The 20,304-nt window shown below is 41.8% G+C and overlaps 1 protein-coding gene and 1 pseudogene across 1 annotated transcript in view; one reads left to right on the forward strand and one right to left on the reverse strand.

The window, feature by feature from the left end:
• Positions 1–20,304, forward strand: part of LOC109556201 (uncharacterized) — a 118,566-nt gene that overhangs the window by 84,229 nt on the left and 14,033 nt on the right. The window contains exon 3 of the mRNA XM_070786410.1: positions 2,880–2,937. Within this exon, the coding sequence (XP_070642511.1) occupies positions 2,880–2,937 (58 nt within the window). The remainder of the gene's footprint in view (positions 1–2,879; positions 2,938–20,304) is intronic.
• On the reverse strand, positions 10,668–18,331 carry LOC109556848 (NADH-cytochrome b5 reductase 3-like; annotated as a pseudogene).

A 20,304-nucleotide genomic window follows, 5' to 3' on the forward strand; every position in this document is an offset into this window, starting at 1 on the left:
TTTTTTCAGAACCAGAAAGAAGAAAAATAATTGGAATCCGATACCCAGAAAATATTGTTGACAATTTGATGTAAGGCATTATATGTAATCAGACTGAACACACTGCTCTTTCCCTTGAACAACCTTTTTTCTTTGAATAAAATATCGTGACATGCCACTAAATATTTTCCATACTTGTTTTAAAATAGCTATTTAGTATTCCTTTATGCATTCATTTAGCCAAAGCCCAATTGAAGGACTTAAAATTGTGCCCAGGATTTTGCTAATGAAAGAGTAATAAAATATGAGCCTTGTAGCTAGATCTTTGAGTACATTCTCAATTATTTACCTAGGTAAATTTCCTACCAGTGGTATTTCTGAGACCAGGGATAAAGACTGCCTTACACTGACCTTTTAAGCTTGACTTACCCCCTCCTCCCCGCCCAGTGTTTTCCCAGATTTTCTATATCGTTTATTCACCAAGAATGTATTGAGCACCCATCACATGCCACACATGCCTGGATAGAGAGATGAACACTCTGAAGCACAGGTGCCCTAAATGTTGTCAGATAAAGTTTGAGTATCCAGATGTCCAGTTTGAAGAGGGTCATGAAAGACCAGTAGACTTTCTTGAGACTGACAGATTTTAGGTGGGAGGAGGTTAGTGGAGAGTACTGACAAAGGATGGGAAGCACAATGAGAAGGACAAAGGGGAATTTCCTGTACAAAACCCTGGTGGCCTAAGAAATAGCTTCTTGTGTCATGCTAAAAAGTTTGACCTTATTCTCAAAGCAAACAGAGAAAGGGATTTATGGAGCCTCTGAGGTCATGATGAAATTGGATTTCACCACTTAACCCAATGATGGATATTATTTTCAGTAGACCCCCAAAATCATTCCTGGGGAAGGAAAACAAAAGAAAAATTTGCAAAGGAAATATTCTAAAACCATCTTGAAATGAAAGCTGCATAGAATTATCCAAACCCATTGGTAATTACTACTGTGTCCATTACAGTTAAGATTGCTGCTGCTACTGCTGCTGCTAAGTTGCTTCAGTCGTGTCCAACCCTGTGCGACCCCATAGATGGCAGCCCACCAGGCTCCCCTGTCCCTGGGATTCTCCAGGCAAGAGTACTGAAGTGGGTTGCCATTTCCTTCTCCAATGCATGAAAGTGAAAAGTCAAAGTGAAGTCGCTCAGTCGTGTCCGACTGTTAAGGACCCCATGGACTGCAGCCTACCAGGCTCCTCCGTCCATGGGATTTTCCAGGCAAGAGTACTGGAGTGGGGTGCCATATGCCTTCTCCCAGTTAAGATTGGGGTGTAGTTATCATTAGTAAGTTTGATCATGAGAAAATTTCTCTTCTTTACCTTAAAGAGAATGGCTTTAATACTAGTGCATGCCCAGACATCACTTCGGTTTCCTATCAAAAACAAATTCAAGACTTTCAGTAAGTCCAAAAACATGTTTCATAGATGGTGGTTTAAGAAAAACTATTACTTATAGACAAAACTCAAGTGTCTACTGTGACCAGGTAGCTAATGACTTTCAACAATTCAGGAAAGTTCTCAGCTATTATTTCTTTGAATATTTCCTTTCCCTCATTTTTTTTTTTAAGAAAAGTCTTTATTGAACTGGCCACAAACTGCTTCTGTTTTTTTATGTCTCATTTTTTTTTTCCCCCCACAAACCCTGCACCCACCCACTAGCTGCGTACTGGAAGTCAAAGCTCCAGCCTCTGGACCACCAGAGGAGTCCCTCCTTTCCCTCATTTTTGCTGCCTCCTTAAAGAATTCTGACTACATGTTTATTAGACCTTTTGTTTATTTATTACTTTTGATATACGGCTTACAGAATCTTAATTCCCCTACCCAGGGACTGAACCCTGACCCTTGGCAATGAAAGTTTAGAGTCCTAACCCCTGGACTGCCAGAGAACTCCCCTATACCTTCTAATTCTATTCCCCAAGTCTGGCAATCGCTCTTTCATATTTGGTGTCTGCATTTGGATAGTATTTTAGGATCTAATTTGCAATTTACTAATTCTTCAGCTATGTTGAATCCTTCTGAACTTGAATTTAAAATTTCTATCATTTTTTCATTCCTAGAAATTCTGTTGGTCAGTTCTATATAGTTTCTCAATCATTTCTATTGGCTTTATTTTCTTGAAACAAAGTCAGTCTTTGCCCTGACTTCTTTACCTCCATCAGCCAGAAGCAAGAGGGATGCCTGGAATAACCTGTGCTTTAGATAAGCACATCTCTTCCCTGATGCTCACGTAAGCATTATCAGTAGTGAAAAGAGAGGCTTAGGACTCTACTGCTTTAGTGAAGAGCCTTCTTCCTCCGTAGCACCCATGCTCACAGTGTGGTTAATAACCACCATGTCTGCCTTGAGATCATCATAATCCCATTGTGCCTGTGTCCCGTTTATGTCACCCACACACAAAAAACAGGACTCTCAGGTCATCCCTCACACCCAGAGCTAATCCCCATGTCACTCTAAGGACTGTGAGACAGCCTCTACTGTAGTACTCCGTTTCTTTCTCCTAGCTTTTTTTTTTCCTTCTTTTTCCCACCACCTGCCATACCACATGGGCTTCTCTAGTGGCTCAGCGGTAAAGAATCCACCTACAATGCAGGATATGCGGGTTCGATCCCTGGGTTGGGAAGATCTTCTGCAGAAGGGCGTGGCAACCCACTCCAGTATTCCCTGCTTGGAAAATCCCATGGACAGAGGAACTTGGTGGGCTGTAGCCCATAGGGTTGCAAAGAGTCAGGCACGACTGAAGCAACTTAACATGCATGCATGCCACACTACATATTTTAGTTCTTGTCTCTCCTAAAATGTAGTAACAGTCTTGAGAGCCAGGATATTTATTTTGTTAACTGCTTTCTCCTTAGAGTTTAGAACATTACCTGGAAAACAGAAGGTATTCAAAAATATTCGAATGAATCAATAGTAAGTATACTATGTTCTGTGTCTTGACATTCTATAACTGAGCATTTTGCAGGTCTGATCTGTGTCATTTGTTCTGTTGCCTTTTACTCTCTGTGCCTCATTTACTTGTGTGTTTTATGGATTTTGACTCTGAACTCATAATCTGTGGATTTTGCCTATAGGAATTCTTTGAAATATAGATTGACGTTGCATTCATTCAGAGATCATTTGTGTTTACTTTTACTATTTTCTTGGGATAACTACTTATCCAGGACCAAGTTAATATTGCTGCTGCTGCTAAGTCACTTCAGTCGTGTCTGACTCCGTGCGACCCCCTAGACGGCAGCCCACCAGGTTCCCCCATCCCTGGGATTCTCCAGGCAAGAACACTGGAGTGGGTTGTCATTTCCTTCTCCAGTGCGTGAAAGTGAAGTCGCTCTGTCGTGTCCGACTCTTCGTGACCCCATGGACTGCATGCAGCCTACCAGGCTCCTCCGCCCATGGGACTTTCCAGGCAAGAGTACTGGAGTGGGGTGCCATTGCCTTCTCTGAATATTGCTACTTGTTTTTAACTACAAAAGTAGGGTGAATTGGGCTACAGACACATTTGTGGGGTTATCAGCTTGTGGGTATAAATTATCAAAAGATATACATGTTAAAATATATGTATATGTATTTATCTTTTGATAATTTATAGCAACACTCTCCTTGGTACTTGGCTATATATATTTTCTCTCCAGTGCTGAGGTCCAGACAAGCAAGTCTCATTGTTGTCCTTCCTGTGCGGCAGGTTTTATCCTGTTAATCTATTTACTAAAAGTGTAGTCTGCTTTGGGTTTTCCAGCTTTATTAGGTTTCCCCATCTTGGGTGGACTGTAGCTTAAGTTGATTTCTAAAAACCCAGTCTTCTCAGATCTTCAGATTTCTCAAAGCTTCAATTTTTTTATGTGAAATCAGCAATTTTTAAATGTCGGCAATCAATTCAAATTTATTTTTGTAAGTGCTAGACAAAAAAAAATGACCATGAGTCATATTTGAGCTTTGGTCTACCAGTTGACAATCGCTGTTCTAAAGAGATCGACCCATGTATGTATATATATATGATGCAGAATGTATTTTGTTAGAATGAATCTATTAGATAACATAACCATAGGTTTGGAGAAAAGGGTCCAATTTTAGATTTCTGCTTCTTTTTCTCTATAAATATACTTGTCAGATCATGTGTCTAGATTTTTCGGCTCAAGAAATATGATCACAATATAAGGAAATAGAGGGCATGGTCCCTGCCCTCAAAGTTTTACATTCTATGAAAAGTAGAATATGCAAGATTCTACTTTGGAAGAAGTAGAATGGATTGAAAAATCACGAGATTTAAAAAAGGAAGACCATTTAGGAAGTCACTGTCTCAGTCTGGGCCTGCATTAAAAGAGCCAGAGAGAGAGCATGATGGCACAAGAAGGAAAGGAGCAGATACCAGATGTTTAAAGGAACATGTGATAGGGTTGATAACTGGAGGAATGTGGGGTAGAAATTGGAGAGAAATTATATTTGTGCTTATGTTATCAATAACATTCTAAGATTTCTTTTGGTTTGTTCATTTCTCACAAGCCAAAGATAGTATGAAAGATTGTTTAATTTATAAAAGTTTCAACAAATGTAATCAGTTTTTATATGATAAGAAGAAAGGGAAAAAATCTAGTATTAGGGGAAATATTTTAACTGATGTACTTATTTAATTATAAAATATATTATCCACTTCTTGGAAAAGAGTCTGGCAAACAACTCCAGTATTCTTGCCTGGAGAATCTCATTCTTGCCTGGAGAAGCCTGGTGGGCTGTAGTCCATAGGGTCGCAAAGAGTCAGACATGACTGAAGTGACTTAGCGTGCATGCACTCATTATCCGCTTCTAGTACTTTCTCAACATTAAAAGATTGCCTTTTCCCTTTAAGAAATAAAAACAAATCAATGTGCAAAGTCACATCAGGATTTCAAAATATCTATAGGCTTTTCAGGTTGGAAAGCTTCATTGAAATAGACTGTCAATATTCTCCTTAATCAATGCTATTATTTCCACTTATGGCATTTCACTGGCGTCTGATTGTTTGAAGGGGCTATGGGGAAACTGATGACGTTAAGTAAGATAGATTATGGATCACATTCAACTCTCAGTGGGCCTGGCAGGCATAACTCCTGTGTTATTGCTAATGGGAGTTTTGAGTATAAGCCTTTGTGTACTTAAGAATTTACCATTAAAAATCTGTCCATCTCCTCATCCTTTCAGTAGGTTGCAAATAGCATTAACTTTAGGTGTAACTGATTAATTGATTGGGACAATGGCCTGACTGTAAAAGATTAACACCCAGCAGGTTCCACATCCTGCACCCCTTTTTACTTCCACCCTATAATAAAGAAAATAAATTGGAAATTAACAGGCACTTTCATATGCGTGGTGTCACATGTGAATCTCTGCAATTCAGTCCTGAAGGTAGGTCTGTGTCTTAGTTCAAGTGGCTATAACAAAGTACCAAAGACAGAGTGGCTTATAAACAATAGAAATTTATTTCTCACAGTTTTGGAGATGTCTGAGGTCAAGGTGTCAGCAGGATCAGGTTCTGGTGAGAACCTTCTTCCTGGTTGCAGACTACCTTCTCATTGTCTCCTCCGGTGGGAGAATGAGGATGACAGAGCTCTCTGGAGTAAGGGCACTAAACCCATTCTGGGGGCTCTACCCTTATGACCTAATCACCTCTCAAAGGCCCCACCTCCTAATATCATCATATAAAAGTTAGGATTTCAACGTATAAATTTCTTGGAGACATTCAGTCCACTGAAATTAGGCTGACATACTATATCAATTTAGAAACTAAGGGACTTCCCTGGCAAACCAGTGGTTAAGACTCCCAGGTTGGGGAACTAAGATCCCACATGCCACATGCCAAAATATAAAATTAAAAAAAATATATATGATGAACAGAGTTGCCTTGTAGTGTCTTGTTCAATGTCATAACGCTCGCACATGTGAAAACAGGATTAGAACTTAAGTCTTACAGCAGTAAATCCATTGCCTTTCCCAGAGCCCCAAATTGCTTCTCAGCCATTCAATTTAACAAGTGTTTTTTCCAACCTCATTACAAATGTGGCTTCATCAGGCTCTGAGGGTGACAGGAGTTCACAATATTGCTTCTGCTTCCCAAGGGCTTAGAGTTTATTTGATCAAAACTTGTGTATGTATAAAATGGCTACAGCTTGGACTGTATTCTCATGAAAATACTTCATGAAGTACTATAGAGAAAGGAGAAATAATCATGGGCTGTTCACTGGGGAAAATGTCATGGAGGAGGTCTGTGGGTGTTGACAGCTTCTCTGTAACAGATTATGTAAGCTGGGTACCTGCTCTGTGCCAGGCACTGTGCTGGGTGCCTCTCATACCTTCTCATATTTAAACCTCAACATAATCCTCTGAGTGTGTGTGTGAAGGTCATTCCGTCATGTCCGACTCTTTGCAACCCCATGGACTGTAACCTGCCAGGGCTCCCCTGTCCATAGAATTTTCCAGGCCAGAATACTGGAGTGGGTTGCCATTCCCTTCTCTAGGGGATCTTCCCAACCCAGAGATTGAACCCAGGTCTCCCACATTCCAGCCGAATTCTTTATCTTCTCAGCCACCAGGGAAGCCCATAGTCCTCGGAGGTAGGTGTCACACTCCCCACTTTACAGATGAGAACAGCAGTGCTGGGAGAGGTGGAAGGCACACTTGTCCAAGACACATGGTTGCGGGGGGCAGAGCCAACATTGAATGTAGGACACCAACGCCCCAACTCTTTTTTTTTTTTAAGAATTGTTTTTATTTAATTAATTAATTTATTTATGTTTGTGCTGGGTATTTGTTGTTGTACACTGGCTTTCTCTGGTTGTGGTGAGGGGGGACTACGCTTCCTTGCAATGTGCCGGCTTCTCATTGCTGTGGCTTCTCTTGTTATTTCTCAAGATTATTTCTCTTGTTATGGTGCATAGACTCTAGGAGCGTGGGCTTCAGTAGTTGCAGCATGTGGGCTCAGAAGTTGTGGCTCGTGGGCTTAGTTGCTCCATGGTACGTGGAATCTTCTAGGACCAGGGATTGAACCCGCGTCCCCAGCATTGACAGACGGATTCTTATCCACTGAGCCACCAGTGGTATACATGATTTTACGTTAAGTACATTTTAAAGTTTAACTTTTAAAAAACATACATAAAATTGTGTCTAGTCCCCCAAAGCAAAAAAACCTAGTTTGAGTTCCCCTCTCCCTCAGCAAGTGAGCAGACCTATAGAATAGAATGGTGGGGTAGTGGGAGGGGTGGGTCTATTATGTTAATAATCTCAATTTATAAAAGAAAGTCCTGGTCCATAAAAAAATATCCTTCAGCATTGATGTAGTTATGAAAAACCAAGTAATCAATCAAACATTTTGCTAAACTTAGGAAAACAAGAGGACATTAAAGGATCAGCATCTTTTAAAGAAACCCAGTCTTTGAGGCCTAATTCTTGAGGGGCAGTTTGCTTCAAGAAGTCAAGATGCTTTGTTCCCAGAACCATTGAGGAAGGTGATCCATAAGAAAGTTCATCTTTCTGGACAAGTTTCTATAACGTTTTTATTTTTAAATTTTTGACTGTGTTGGGTCTTTGTTGCTGCTCAGGGCTTTTCTCTGGTTTTAAGGAGCGGGGGCTACTCTCTAGTTGCGGTGAATGGACTTCTCATTGCAGTGGCTTCTCTTTGGAGCCTGGGCTCGCAGGCATGTAGGCTTCAATAGTTGTGGCTCCTGGACTGTAGAGCACAGGCTCAATAGTTGTGGTGCTCGAGTTTAGTTGTTCTGAGGCATGTGGGATCTTCCTGGACCTGGGATTGAACCTGTGTCTCCTGCTTTGGCAGGTGGATTCTTTACCACTGAGCCACTAGGGAAGCCCTGGACAAGTTTCTTAAGCTATCAAATATGTTTACATGTTCTTTCTAGAACTTTTATTTAATATACTTTTCATACATACATATTCTTGTACTCATATTATTAAAGTTTTTTCCCTAATGCCCTATGTTCCATGACAACAGTTTTGTCACATTGTAGGGGTGGGCCAGAGAAGGCAATGGCACCCCACTCCAGTACTCTTGCCTAGAAAATCCCATGGACGGAGGAGCCTGCTAGGCTGCAGTCCATGGGGTCCTTAAGAGTCGGACACGACTGAGCGACTTCACTTTTACTTTGCACTTTCATACACTGGAGAAGGAAATGGCAACCCACTCCAGTGTTTTTGCCTGGAGAATCCCAGGGACGGCGGAGCCTGGTGGGCTGCCATCTCTGGGGTCACACAGAGTTGGACACGACTGAAGCGACTTAGCAGCAGCAGCAGCAGAGGTGGGCTAGTCCATCCTAAAGGAGACCAGTTCTGGGTGTTCATTGGAAGGACTGATGCTGCGGCTGAAACTCCAATACTCTGGCCACCTCATGTGAGGAGTTAACTCATTGGAAAAGACCCTGATGCTGGGAGGGATTGGGGGTAGGAGGAGAAGCGGACAGCAGAGGATGAGATGGCTGGATGGCATCACTGACTCGATGCACATGAGTTTGGGTGAACTCTGGGAGTTGGTGATGGACAGGGAGGCCTGGCGTGGTGCAACTCATGGGGTCGCAGAGAGTTGGACATGACTGAGCGACTGAAGTGAACTGAACTGAGGGGTGGGCCAACATCAGTGCTGGTTGGTACGTCCACAGCTGTTGCCAAATGTACAACTTGTTGCCAAGGTGCCAGGTTTACAGCACAGAGGAGAAAGGCTTCAGGCAATTGAGAGAGAAGTGGGTAGTATCAAACATTAGGTCACAGGACTCAAAGGAGGAAGATAAGATGCTAGAAAATCAGATGGAGGGTTGACAAACCACAACAGTTCAGTAAGGGAATTTTTATTGTGGTGAAATAAGCATAACACAAAATATGCTATATTAACCATTTTAAGTGCACAATTTAGTGGCATTAATTATTCACAATGTTGTGCAATCACTACCACTACCTATTTCCAAAACTTTCCCATTACCCCAAACAAGCACTCTGTACCCATCAAGCAATAACTTCCCATTACTCCTCCTTCCAGCCCCTGATAAACACTAATCTTCTCTCTGTCACTATCTATCTTCTACAACCTTTGTCCTTTCCTCTGGCTTATTTCAAGGTTCACCCAGGTTGTCACATGTACCAGAACTTCATTCCTTTTAATGGCTGGATATTATTCTATGTATGTACCACATTTTGTTCATTCATCTGTTGATGGACACTTGGTTTGTTTCCACCTTTTGGCTGTTGTGAATAGTGCTGCAATAAACATTGGCATACAATACCTCTTTGAGTCCCTCTTTTCAATTCTTTTGAGTATATGCAAGAGCGAATTGCTGGTAATTATATATTTAACCTCTTGAGGAACTGCCAAATAGTTTTCCACAGAGACTGCACCATTTTACATTTACATTCTTAACAGCCATATATGAAGGTTCCAATTTCTCCACATCCTTGCCAGCAACTCTTATTTCCATTTTGGTTTTTTGTTTATTTGTTTAATAGTCATCTTTATAGGTATGAAGTGGTATTAACTGTGATTTTGCATTGCATTTCCCGATCACTAATGATGCTGAGCATTTTTAAAATTGGGTTGTTTGCCTTTTATTGGGACTTCCCTTGTGGTTCAGCTAGTAAAGAATCTGCCTGCAATGCGGGAGACTTGGGTTCGATCCCCGGGCTGGGAAGATCCCCTGGAGAAGGGAAAGGCTACCCACGCCAGTATTCTGGCCTGGAGAATTCCATGGACTATACAGTCCATGGGGTTGCAAAAGAGTTGGACACGACTGAGCGACTTTCACTTTATATAAATGTTATTGAGTCGTAGAAATTCTTATACATTTGAGATATTAAACCCTTATCAGATATATGATTTGCAAATATTTTTCTCTCATTCTGTGGGTTCCTTTTTCACTTACTTTTTTTTTAGTATTAAAAAAGTTTTACTTCAATTTTTTCCCTTAAACTTCTCTTTTCACTTACTTTATTTTAGTATTTAAAAAGTTTTACTTCAATATTTTTCCTCTTATAAACAACTCTGCAAAGTTGATATCTACCTGTCTAGCATAGCTGTTATTTAAAGGCAATATGTGGGCCACCGAGAATGTCTCCCAGACAGGAAATTCTGCTCAGAATCTTCATGCTGAGGGTGAAGGCAGGAGGAGAGGTAGAGCTCTGCTATCAATTTCCCACCCCAAATCCCCGCCCTGGGGTGAATCACTCTCTGCTAAGTCGCAACTTGTAGTTCCCAAGATTACCTGAATGTTTGGGTAGTTGGGGAGAATGCCAGGGTTTCAAGATGGCCCACATACAGCCTGATGGGCCCTCAGCCAGCACCTTCTTCCCATTCCAGCCATAGAAGTGCTAAGCTCCTGGGTGGCTGGGGCCTGCCTGGGCCCTAGGGTGGGAGGCAGCCTGTCATCCCAGTGCCCTGCCCGAGTCTCCACCAGGACTTTGTGATGTTTCCAGTCTCATGTGGTATCAGGTGCTGCTGAGGCCCAAGTCGTGACTCTAAGGCAGACAGTGAAGAGAGTCAAGCAAAGGTCTAGGACCATGACTCGGGTAGAACCTGCAGCCCTGGGCTGCCCCTACTTGTTTATTTCCAGTCTGTGGTCCCTCGTAGGGAGGGCTGGATCAAGCCTGGTGATGGCAGCCTTGGCCCTGTGGTGGGAGAAGAGGGCAAGGAGGGAGAGACACAGAGTCATAAGGACGAGAGAACCAGACGGAAACTTGTCCTGCAGTTTGCCAGTGTGCCCACCTGAAGCAGAACTCTGCTTCCAAAGGGACTCCTCAGATCAGGCCTGCTGGGTGACCACCCAGGGCATGGGCAGGCCAGGCTGAACCTGGGGCCACAGCTTTGAAGAATGTCGGCAGGGGAGGACTGGTTGAGAATGGGGCATAAGGAGTGTTCAAGGTATGATCCTGCCAGTGCCCCACCATCAGAAAAGGAAGCAGTGCTCCTTGGAATGACCCATGTGGTCAGGATTGGACAGGCCGACATACTGGCTCAGGGCAGGAGTACTGAAGGCTCCTTCTCTGGGTAGTGTGGTCCTGGATCATCTCCTTGTTCACAAAGCCCTAGTGTAGTCTCCTGCTTCAGGGGTTTTGTCTACTATGAACCAGCTGCAACAAAATGTCCTTCTTTTTCTGACCAGCAAAGAGCAGTTGGCACACAGGGTGGTCATCCAGGTCCCTCATGATGGCGTGGATCACCCATAGCATCAAAGTGATGCTTGTTCCTCTCATGATCATATGAATAGACTTCACCTCTTGATAATGAGCTTGAATTTCTGGTCTGGACAGAGGGCAAACTTTTCTTTGCCCTGGTAGGCTAGCAGCCAGATTGGGCGCTGAAACTCAATGATGTCTCCAGTCTTCATGTTTTCCAGGTACTGGAACATCTTCCAATAGGAAACATGGGATGGGTATCTTTGAAGTAAACCTTGATCACTGGGCCCATCAAGCCCCTTCATCATGCCTGGAAATGCTGTAGGGCTGAGTGATTAGGTTGTGGTGGATTTGAACTGAAAATTAGATGTGATGACTTATGAGGGGGTCCAAGATGTGATGGGGATATAGCAGGTTGAAGTAGAACCACTGGTGTTATGGCTGATAATCTCCTCATCAATAAGCCACAGTGAGTACTTGATATCTGGGATTTCAAATGGCTAGGGCGCAGTGCTGGATAGAGGGGCTATAGAGGAACCAGACTAGGGAGAGAACCACAGGTGCTCAGCTGGGCCCTGTGATGATGGCTGCTGCCCCAGCTAAGAAAGCTGGGCCACCTCTTCTCACGATATCCCTTGGTGCACAAACGTTTTCAGTTTTGATGAAACCCAGTTTATCTATTTTTTTAAAATTGCTCATGGTTTTGTGTCATATCTAAGAATCCATTGCTAAAACAAAGGTCACCAAAATTTACCCCTATGCTTTCTTCCAAAAGTTTCATTATTCCATTTAGAGTCAATTTTTGTACATGATGTGAGAACAGCTTCCAACTTCATTCCTTTGCATCTAGAATCCAGCTGTCCCAGAACTGTTTGTCAAAGGGACTAATCTTTCCCCACTGAATGAATATAGTACTCTTGTGGAAAACCAATTCGCCATAGATGTATGGGTTTATTTTGGGACTATCAGTTCTGTTCCATTGGTCTATATGTCTATCCTTAAGCCAGTATTACACTGTTCAAATTACTGTAACTTTGCAGTAAGTTTTGAAATCAGGAGTTGTGAGTCCTCCAATTTTGGAAATGGCAACCCACTCCAGTATCCTTGCCTGGAAAATCTCATGGACAGAGGGGCCTGTTTGGCTGCAGTCCATGGGGTCGCAAAGTCGGGCACGTCTGAGCGACTGACATTTACTTACACTCACTTACAAATATTGTTTTGGCTATTTTGAGACCCTTGCAGTCCCATGTGAATTTGAGGATAGGGTTTTTCCATTTCTGAAAAAAAAAGGCTGTTGGAATGTTGATAGAGATTGTGTTGAATATGTACATCACTTTGGGTAGTAGTGCCATCTTAACAATTTAAATCTACATTCCAACCCATTAACATGGACATAGTTTCATTTAGTTAGGTCTTTCTTAATTTGTTTCAGAGATGTTTCAGAGTTTTCAGTGTATATTTCACCTACTTGGTTAAATTTATTCTTAACTTTTTGATGCTATTTTAATAACAGTGGAATGTTTTCTTTATTTCCTTTTTGAATTGTTCATTACTAGTGTATTGAAACATGACTGATTTTTGTGTGTTGATCTTGTGACCTACAACTTTGCTGAATTTTTAAAATTAGCTCTAGTAGCTTTCTTGTGGACTCTTTGGAACTGTCTATATATAAAATCATGACATCTGTGAATAGAGATGGTTTTACTACTATCTCTTCAATTTGTTTGTCCTTTAGTTATTTTTCTTATCTGCTTGATCTAGCTAGAACTTCCCATGTTGAATCGCAGTATGCATCCTTGTCTTGTTCCTTCTCTTAGGGGAAAAGCTTTCAGTTTTACTATTATCATGTTAGCTGTGGGTTTTTCATAAATGCCCTTTATCTTGTTTGATAAGTTCCTTTTTATTCTTCATTTTCTGAGTGTTTGTATCATGAAAGGTGGTTGAAAGTGAAAGTGAAAGTCGCTCAGTTGTGTCTGACTCTTTGCCACCCCATACAGTCCATGGAATTCTCCAGGCAAGAATACTGGAGTGGGTAGCCTTTCCCTTCTCCAGGGGATCTTCCTGACGCAGGGATCAAACCCAGGTCTCCAGCATTGCAGGCAGATTCTTTACCCACTGAGCCACAAGGGAAGCCCACACTGAGATGATCATTTTTTATTACATTTGTTCTCTTAATGTAGTTTATTACATTGATTAGTTTCTTTGTATTGAACCACTCTTGCATTCCTGAGATACATCCCACCAGGTCATAGTAGATAATCCTTTTCACATGTCGGTGGATCTGGTTTGCTAGTATTTTATTTAGGATTTTTGCATCCAGAAAGGATTTTTTTTTTTCTTGTGATGTAATTTTTTCTTTTTCTTGTGATATCTTTATCTGCTTTTGGTCTCCGTGTAATACTAGCCTTACAGAATGAGTCAAGAAGTGTCCCTTCCATCATGGTTAACTTCATCAGCTTCGGAGGTAGATGCTGTCAATTTTAAGCCTACTTTTGCTGCCAAATAGTTTGTAATAAGTTTTTTCATTGTTTACCTGTCTAGACATCAGTTTTCCATCTGTAAAATTGGTGTGTTGGGAGGATTAATTGGGATCATTCATTGTAAAGCCTGTGGTGTACGGGTAAAAGTTTAAGCATCAGCTCTTAGAAGAAGTGGGAGTAGGAAACCCTATTTTTGTAGTGTTTGGCTGTTTCCATGGTGTAAATACTCCTGCCATGGTTGATTGTAAGATGCCGTTGTGAAGTCATCTAAGGGGAGATGAGAAGAAATGCACGTAGTATCCTCAAATGAGCCAGTGGAAACTGACTCCAGTATATCACTTTAAAAAAAGGTATGAAGTACATAATAAATGATCAATGATTAAATATTGGGCTTGCCAGATGGCACTAATGGTAGGAACCCACCTACCAATGCAGGAGACATAAGACATATGAGTTCGATTCCTGCGTTGAGAAGATCCTCTGGAGAAGGCATGGCAACCCACTCCAGTAGGCTTGCCTGGAGAATCACCTGGACAGAGGAGCCTGGCAGGCTGCAGTCCATAGGGTTGCAAAGAGTAGGACATGACTGAAGTGACTTAGCACAGTACAGCAAAGCACAATTAAATATTATCATTTCAGTTGCCTTTAGCAAAAAGAATTAAATAAAGTGAAAATAGAATGATTCCTGAAAAGTCAAGCTATAAATCTCCCTCTATATTGCCTTATGTTCTAAAATATTCTTGGTACTTTGAAATGTTATCTTCAGATGGTCTATTCTCTGTGGGAATCACTTTGCATATCTCCTTACTATCTCTAGATCTTGTATCATTGTTTACAGTGAACATAAGCACATGGAGGACAATGTGTGGATAAGTCTGTCTGCCCGCCTGGCAATTGACCACACCCGGTTTTTATCTTCTTCTTCTTCTTTTTTTTTTTTTTCAGATTTTTGGACCATTTTTAAAGTCTTTATTGAATTTGGTATTAATATAATGTTGCTTCTATTTTATGTTTTGCTTTTATGGCCATGAGGCATCTGGGATCTTAGCTCCCCAACTAGGGATCGAATCTGTACCTCCTGCATTAGAAGGCAGTCTTAACCACTGGACTGCCAGAGAAGTCCCCAGTTAACTACACCTGGAAAAACTTCTTGCTCCTGCTTGCTTAACATGTGAACCTTGAAGACTGCTGGAAAATTTAGAGACAGCATCCTGCCTTGGCTCCTTGGTTACTAAGGTGTTCTGCCTGATACTGACCCTGACAACAGTCACCACCTGGTCATGCTTTCCCTAGAAGGCACACATAGATTGCCCATCTGCCTCATCAGGCAAATAGTTCTAAACAGTGTCTAGACTTCTGCTCAGATCCAGGCTTAGGACACTTTATGAAGTAAAGACTATCTTGCTCTGTCCCCTCGGTACCTTCGGTAAATTTCAGTTCTTTGACCAACTCAAATGTTGTCCCGTTTCCTTATCCATCCATCTATCCATCCACCATCCATCCAACCAAGACTTGCAGAGTGCCTAATGGCTACAGATACAAAGAGGGTATATGGCTTCCATTACCTATAAACTCATGGCCTGAGAGGGGGTTGGGTAAAGGCTTCAGCAATACGTGAACCGTGAACTTCCAGATGTTCAAGCTGGTTTTAGAAAAGGCAGAGGAACCAGAAATCAGATTGCCAACATCCGCTGGATCATCAAAAAAGCAAAAGAGTTTCAGAAAAAACATCTACTTCTGCTTTATTAACTATGCCAAAGCCTTTGACTGTGTGGATTACAAGAAACTGTGGAAAATTCTGAAAGAGATGGGAATACCAGACCACCTGACCTGCCTCTTGAGAAACTTATATGCAGGGCAGGAAGCAACAGTTAGAACTGGACATGGAACAACAGACTGGTTCCAAATAGGAAAAGGAGTACGTCAAGGCTGTATATTGTCATCCTGCTTATTTAACTTCTATGCAGAGTACATCATGAGAAACGCTGGACTGGAAGAAGCACAAGCTGGAATCAAGATTGCCGGGAGAAATATCAATAACCTCAGATATGGAGATGATACCACCCTTATGGCAGAAAGCAAAGAGGAACTAAAAAGCCTCTTGATAAAAGTGAAAGAGGAGAGTGAAAAAGTTGGCTTAAAGCTCAACATTCAGAAAATGAAGATCATGGCATCTGGTCCCATCACTTCATGGGAAATAGATGGGGAAACAGTGGAAACAGTGTCAGACTTTATTTTGGGGGGCTCCAAAATCACTGCAGATGGTGAATGTAGCCATGAAATTAAAAGATGCTTACTCCTTGGAAGAAAAGTTATGACCAACCTAGATAGCATATTCAAAAGCAGAGACATCACTTTGCCAACAAAGGTCTGTTTAGTCAAGGCTATGGTTGTTCCTGTGGTCATGTATGGATGTGAGAGTTGGACTGTGAAGAAAGCTGAGTGCCGAAGAATTGATGCTTTTGAACTGTGGTGTTGGAGAAGACTCTTGAGAGTCCCTTGGACTGCAAGGAGATCCAACCAGTCCATCCTAAAGGAGATAAGTCCTGGGTGTTCATTGGAAGGACTGATGCTGAGGCTGAAACTCCAATACTTTGGCCACCTCATGCGAAGAGTTGACTCATTGGAAAAGACTCTGATGCTGGGAGGGATTGGGGGCAGGAGGAGAAGGGGATGACAGAGGATGAGATGGCTGGATGGCATCACCGACTCGATGGCTGTGAGTCTGAGTGAACTCTGGGAGTTGGTGATGGACAGGGAGGCCTGGCGTGCTGTGATTCATGGGGTCGCAAAGAGTCGGACACGACTGAGCAACTGAAATGAACTGAAAGTGAAGATAGACATGCAAACAAATAATGAGAATATATTGTGATAAGGGAAAGTACAAAAGTATATGCAAAGTTCTCTAGGAAACTAAAGGAGGAAGTCAGAGTGTCTTGGGGAGCTACAGAGATTTTTGCAGAGTGGGTAAAGCTGAGCGTGGGGCCAGAATATGAAGTAGAACGTGTATGCCCAACTATGGCGTTGAACGTGATCGTCTAGCAACAGGAAGCCTTTCTTTCCTTTTTTTTTTTTTTTATTGTCCCGCGTCTTAGAACTTTAAGGCCATGGTCCCTGTTAATAATAAAAGAATAGCCAACTTCTTCGTGGCTTATAATGTGCCATATACTGTACTAAGTGCTTTAAATTCATCATTTAACTTAATCTTCATAGCAACCTTAGAATACAGTCAACATTATCATCCCTATTTTACAGATGAGAAGACTGAAATTTAAACCTCAAAGTTACACAACTAGGAATGGGCAGAGCTAAAACCCAGCTCTTATTCACTATTGAGCCTGTGCTCTTAGAAACACAAGCCAGCTGGGCTTGGTATAGTTGAGGGACTAGAAGACTGGTCCCCTCTCCTGACACCAGCCCACCAGAACTTCATTCCATTTTATAGTGCTCATACATTAAACCCACTTACCTCCTACCTGGGCTGGTAGCAATTACCTGACGGCACCTTGCTTAGGAGGCAGTGGTAGTTAATGTGGAGAAGGACTTCGAAGGATGTTGACAGCAGTGCCAATTTACTTCCAAGAACTGTGGTTGCTGTTGGGTGATGTTAAGTTAATGATTAATATGCCCTTGTGTGATTCAGCTAATGCCCTTCCCAAATAATGTGTTAACCCAATTAAAAAACGTGTCCAACTGAGCTGAATGTCAGACCCATGTGTCAACTTGCATTTTACATCTGTAAAAGGAAAAGCAGTTCCACTTAACACTGCTGACCAGGTATTTTATGTATATAATTAATTATATTATTAATTCTATACATATGTATAACTGTATGAAAGTGAAAAAGTGAAGTTGCTCGGTCGTGTCCAACTCTTTGCGACCCCATGGACTGTAGCCTACCAGGTTCCACCATCCATGGGATTTTCCAGGCAAGAATACTGGAGTGGGTTGCCATTTCCTTCTCCAGGAAATCTTCCCAACCCAGGGACTGAACCCTGGTCTCCTGCATTGTAGGCAGACGCTTTACTGTCTGAGCCACTAGGGAAGTCTTATGTGTATATATAATGTCATGTTGACATCAACTCTGTGAGATTGTATATATGTGCAAATAAGTAACCTGAAGCTCAGAAAGGTGAAGCCACTTGTTCAAGTTCATAGAGTCAACTACTCTCTACTACTTCAGGACCACAACTGTTGGGGTGGTCTTGTTTAATTTATATCATAGTGAATAACCACTCTTCTTTTTGATAAAGAAGCATTATTTATTTTTAGAGATGTCTCCAAACAAGCATGATTAGTTTAAAGATGTGGGATAGTGGAAAGGCTGGGGACTTTGGAACTAGGTATTCCTGGGTTAAAATTCTAATTCCTGCTCTGTAGTGGTGTGACCTTTGGCAAGTTCCCTAATCTCACCTCAAAAGATGATTATGAGAATTGAAGCAGGTGGCTGGTCCCTAGAAATATACTTCAGTACTCATTAAGTCCTTTTCAGCTGCTGGTTGGTGTAACATGAATGGGCATCTCCAGACATCTTAGGTAAATTGGTTAAATATGTAGTATATTCTTAAAGATACTTTATTTTAATTAAAAAAAGACTCCTGCTAGGTGTCCTTTTGGGGGGGATATTTATGGATGGTATTTTGAAACAAGGCAAATCATACAGCTCCCGCAGACTCACCAGTGAGGCCCATTATACCCATGAGAGTTCTGGGGAGGAATGGGAAAAACTGCTGTGTTGAAGTTGCAAAAAATCTGGTCCAGGAGAGAAAACACACAGACAGATGGAAAGAGAAATAACAATAGAAGGCAGCAGAGGACAAGAGTCCAAGCAGTGATGCAGGCAATCAATAGTGTGTAAATTTGGAAGAGACAGACTGTTTCAAAGGGGCCAAGAAACCCTTCCTGACCCGTCTCCTGCTCTCCCTCCTTCTTCTGTCCCTCCACAGCACTTTGGGTTTCTCTTAGAGTCACCAGTGCACTTAGCTCTTTGTAACGAGGTGGAGAAACTATCACGCTCTCTCTTAATAGCTGGCGCCAGAATTCCTCAGGAGGATAGAAGCATCTAGGTTTGGAAAATTAGGTGTAATGGAATAGGTTGGAGAGTGCTGGAGGCAGAGTTGAGACTTGAAGACCTGGATGTTGGAGGAGGGGAAATGTACTGGTTTTAAGACGGGGAGAATTTGAGATTGGGGGTGGGGGTGCAATCTGGGATGGAGTGAGTGAGGAAACAAGAGGAGGGAGGGAAGAGGGATCACGGAGAGAGCAGCTGGCAGCCCGCAGAGAGCTGCAATTCCTCCCCACAATTACCTACATTTCCAGTGCCTGCTACTAAACCCAGGCAGCTTTGTGTGATTGCCTTTGATGGGAAAACCAGGAACAGGCTGAGTTTGATTTCAGCATTGTGCAGAACAGATTAGATGTGAGGGGGTGGAAGTTACCCAGTTCTTGAAAGGGCTGTATACTTTTCACGGTCCAGGTGAAGACTGAAGGTTCAAACCAAGTTTACCAAGATCGTTCAGAGGCAGACTTCCTAGTTATTTCTCCAATTCCTTTCTCTTTTTTGCCTAGTCCTTCCTTTCCAACTTACGGGACCTGACATATAGTAGGCATTCCTTAAATATCTGTTATACTGAATCAAATATAAATATGCTACATCGTTTGTGCTGTCAGGGTACCTAAAATTGAGTGAAGACAACACAAATGTGTTTCACACATAAAAGTAAATCTAATCCTAACAATTCTGAGAAGGCTATAAATATCCACTAATAGACCTAAAACGTCTCTTTGTTTTTCAGTATCCTTCAAGATTTTGCTCACATTTCATCCTCCAGGAAGCCTACCTGGATTTTCAGTTATGTGTCCTGTCTCTGAAATCTTATGACATTTCCTACCTATTCAGCAAATTTGACACTTGATCACTTATTTTTCGATGGATGGCTTGCCTTTTTCATTACATACTACAGTTCCTGAGGGCAGAAAGTGAGCCCACACTTGCTGAGGGCTGAGTACATATAGTACCTTATATACACAGCTCGCTGTTTAGTTGTTACAGATAATATGTGTCCTACATCATGTTCTCAGAAACTTGAGAACTTAGTGTGTGCTTGGCAAGTATTAGTACTGAATAACTATCTGCTGAATTGAGTTGAATTGTTGGATAGTATAAACATCTGAAAATATAAAATTCTTAGATATCATTCTCATACCAAAAATCCCAGAAAATTAGGAAGGAATCAAATATAATTCTTGTTAAGCTATAATTTATCTTCCTATTGGTTTGGGGCGTGTAATTTAGGCTTTCCACTGCAAAAGCTATTCTGATTTTTTGGCCAAAAATTTTACATGGATACTTTGAGGTTAAGAAATAAAGATACATGCATTTTGAGGCTGGCAGGCATCATAAGATCATGTGCTCTTACCCAGGTGAAATGTGAGTTGAGAGGGTCACACAGATTGCCTTATGCTTCTGGAGTCTGCTGCAGAGCTTACCTGGTCTCCACGTTTCCTGCTTTCTGGTTCAGTGGTCTTTCTGGGGCACTAAGTGTACTTGTCAGAGTAGCATTTCTTCTAAATGTATTTATTATTAATGCACTATACTAAGTCCCTGAGGTAGAATAAGCCTCATCATTATAGCTAGTAAGTCAGTCTGAAGCAATCTGATATT

The sequence above is a fragment of the Bos indicus genome, chromosome 3 (assembly GCF_029378745.1).
Source record: "Bos indicus isolate NIAB-ARS_2022 breed Sahiwal x Tharparkar chromosome 3, NIAB-ARS_B.indTharparkar_mat_pri_1.0, whole genome shotgun sequence".
In the NCBI taxonomy this organism is placed as follows: domain Eukaryota; kingdom Metazoa; phylum Chordata; class Mammalia; order Artiodactyla; family Bovidae; genus Bos; species Bos indicus.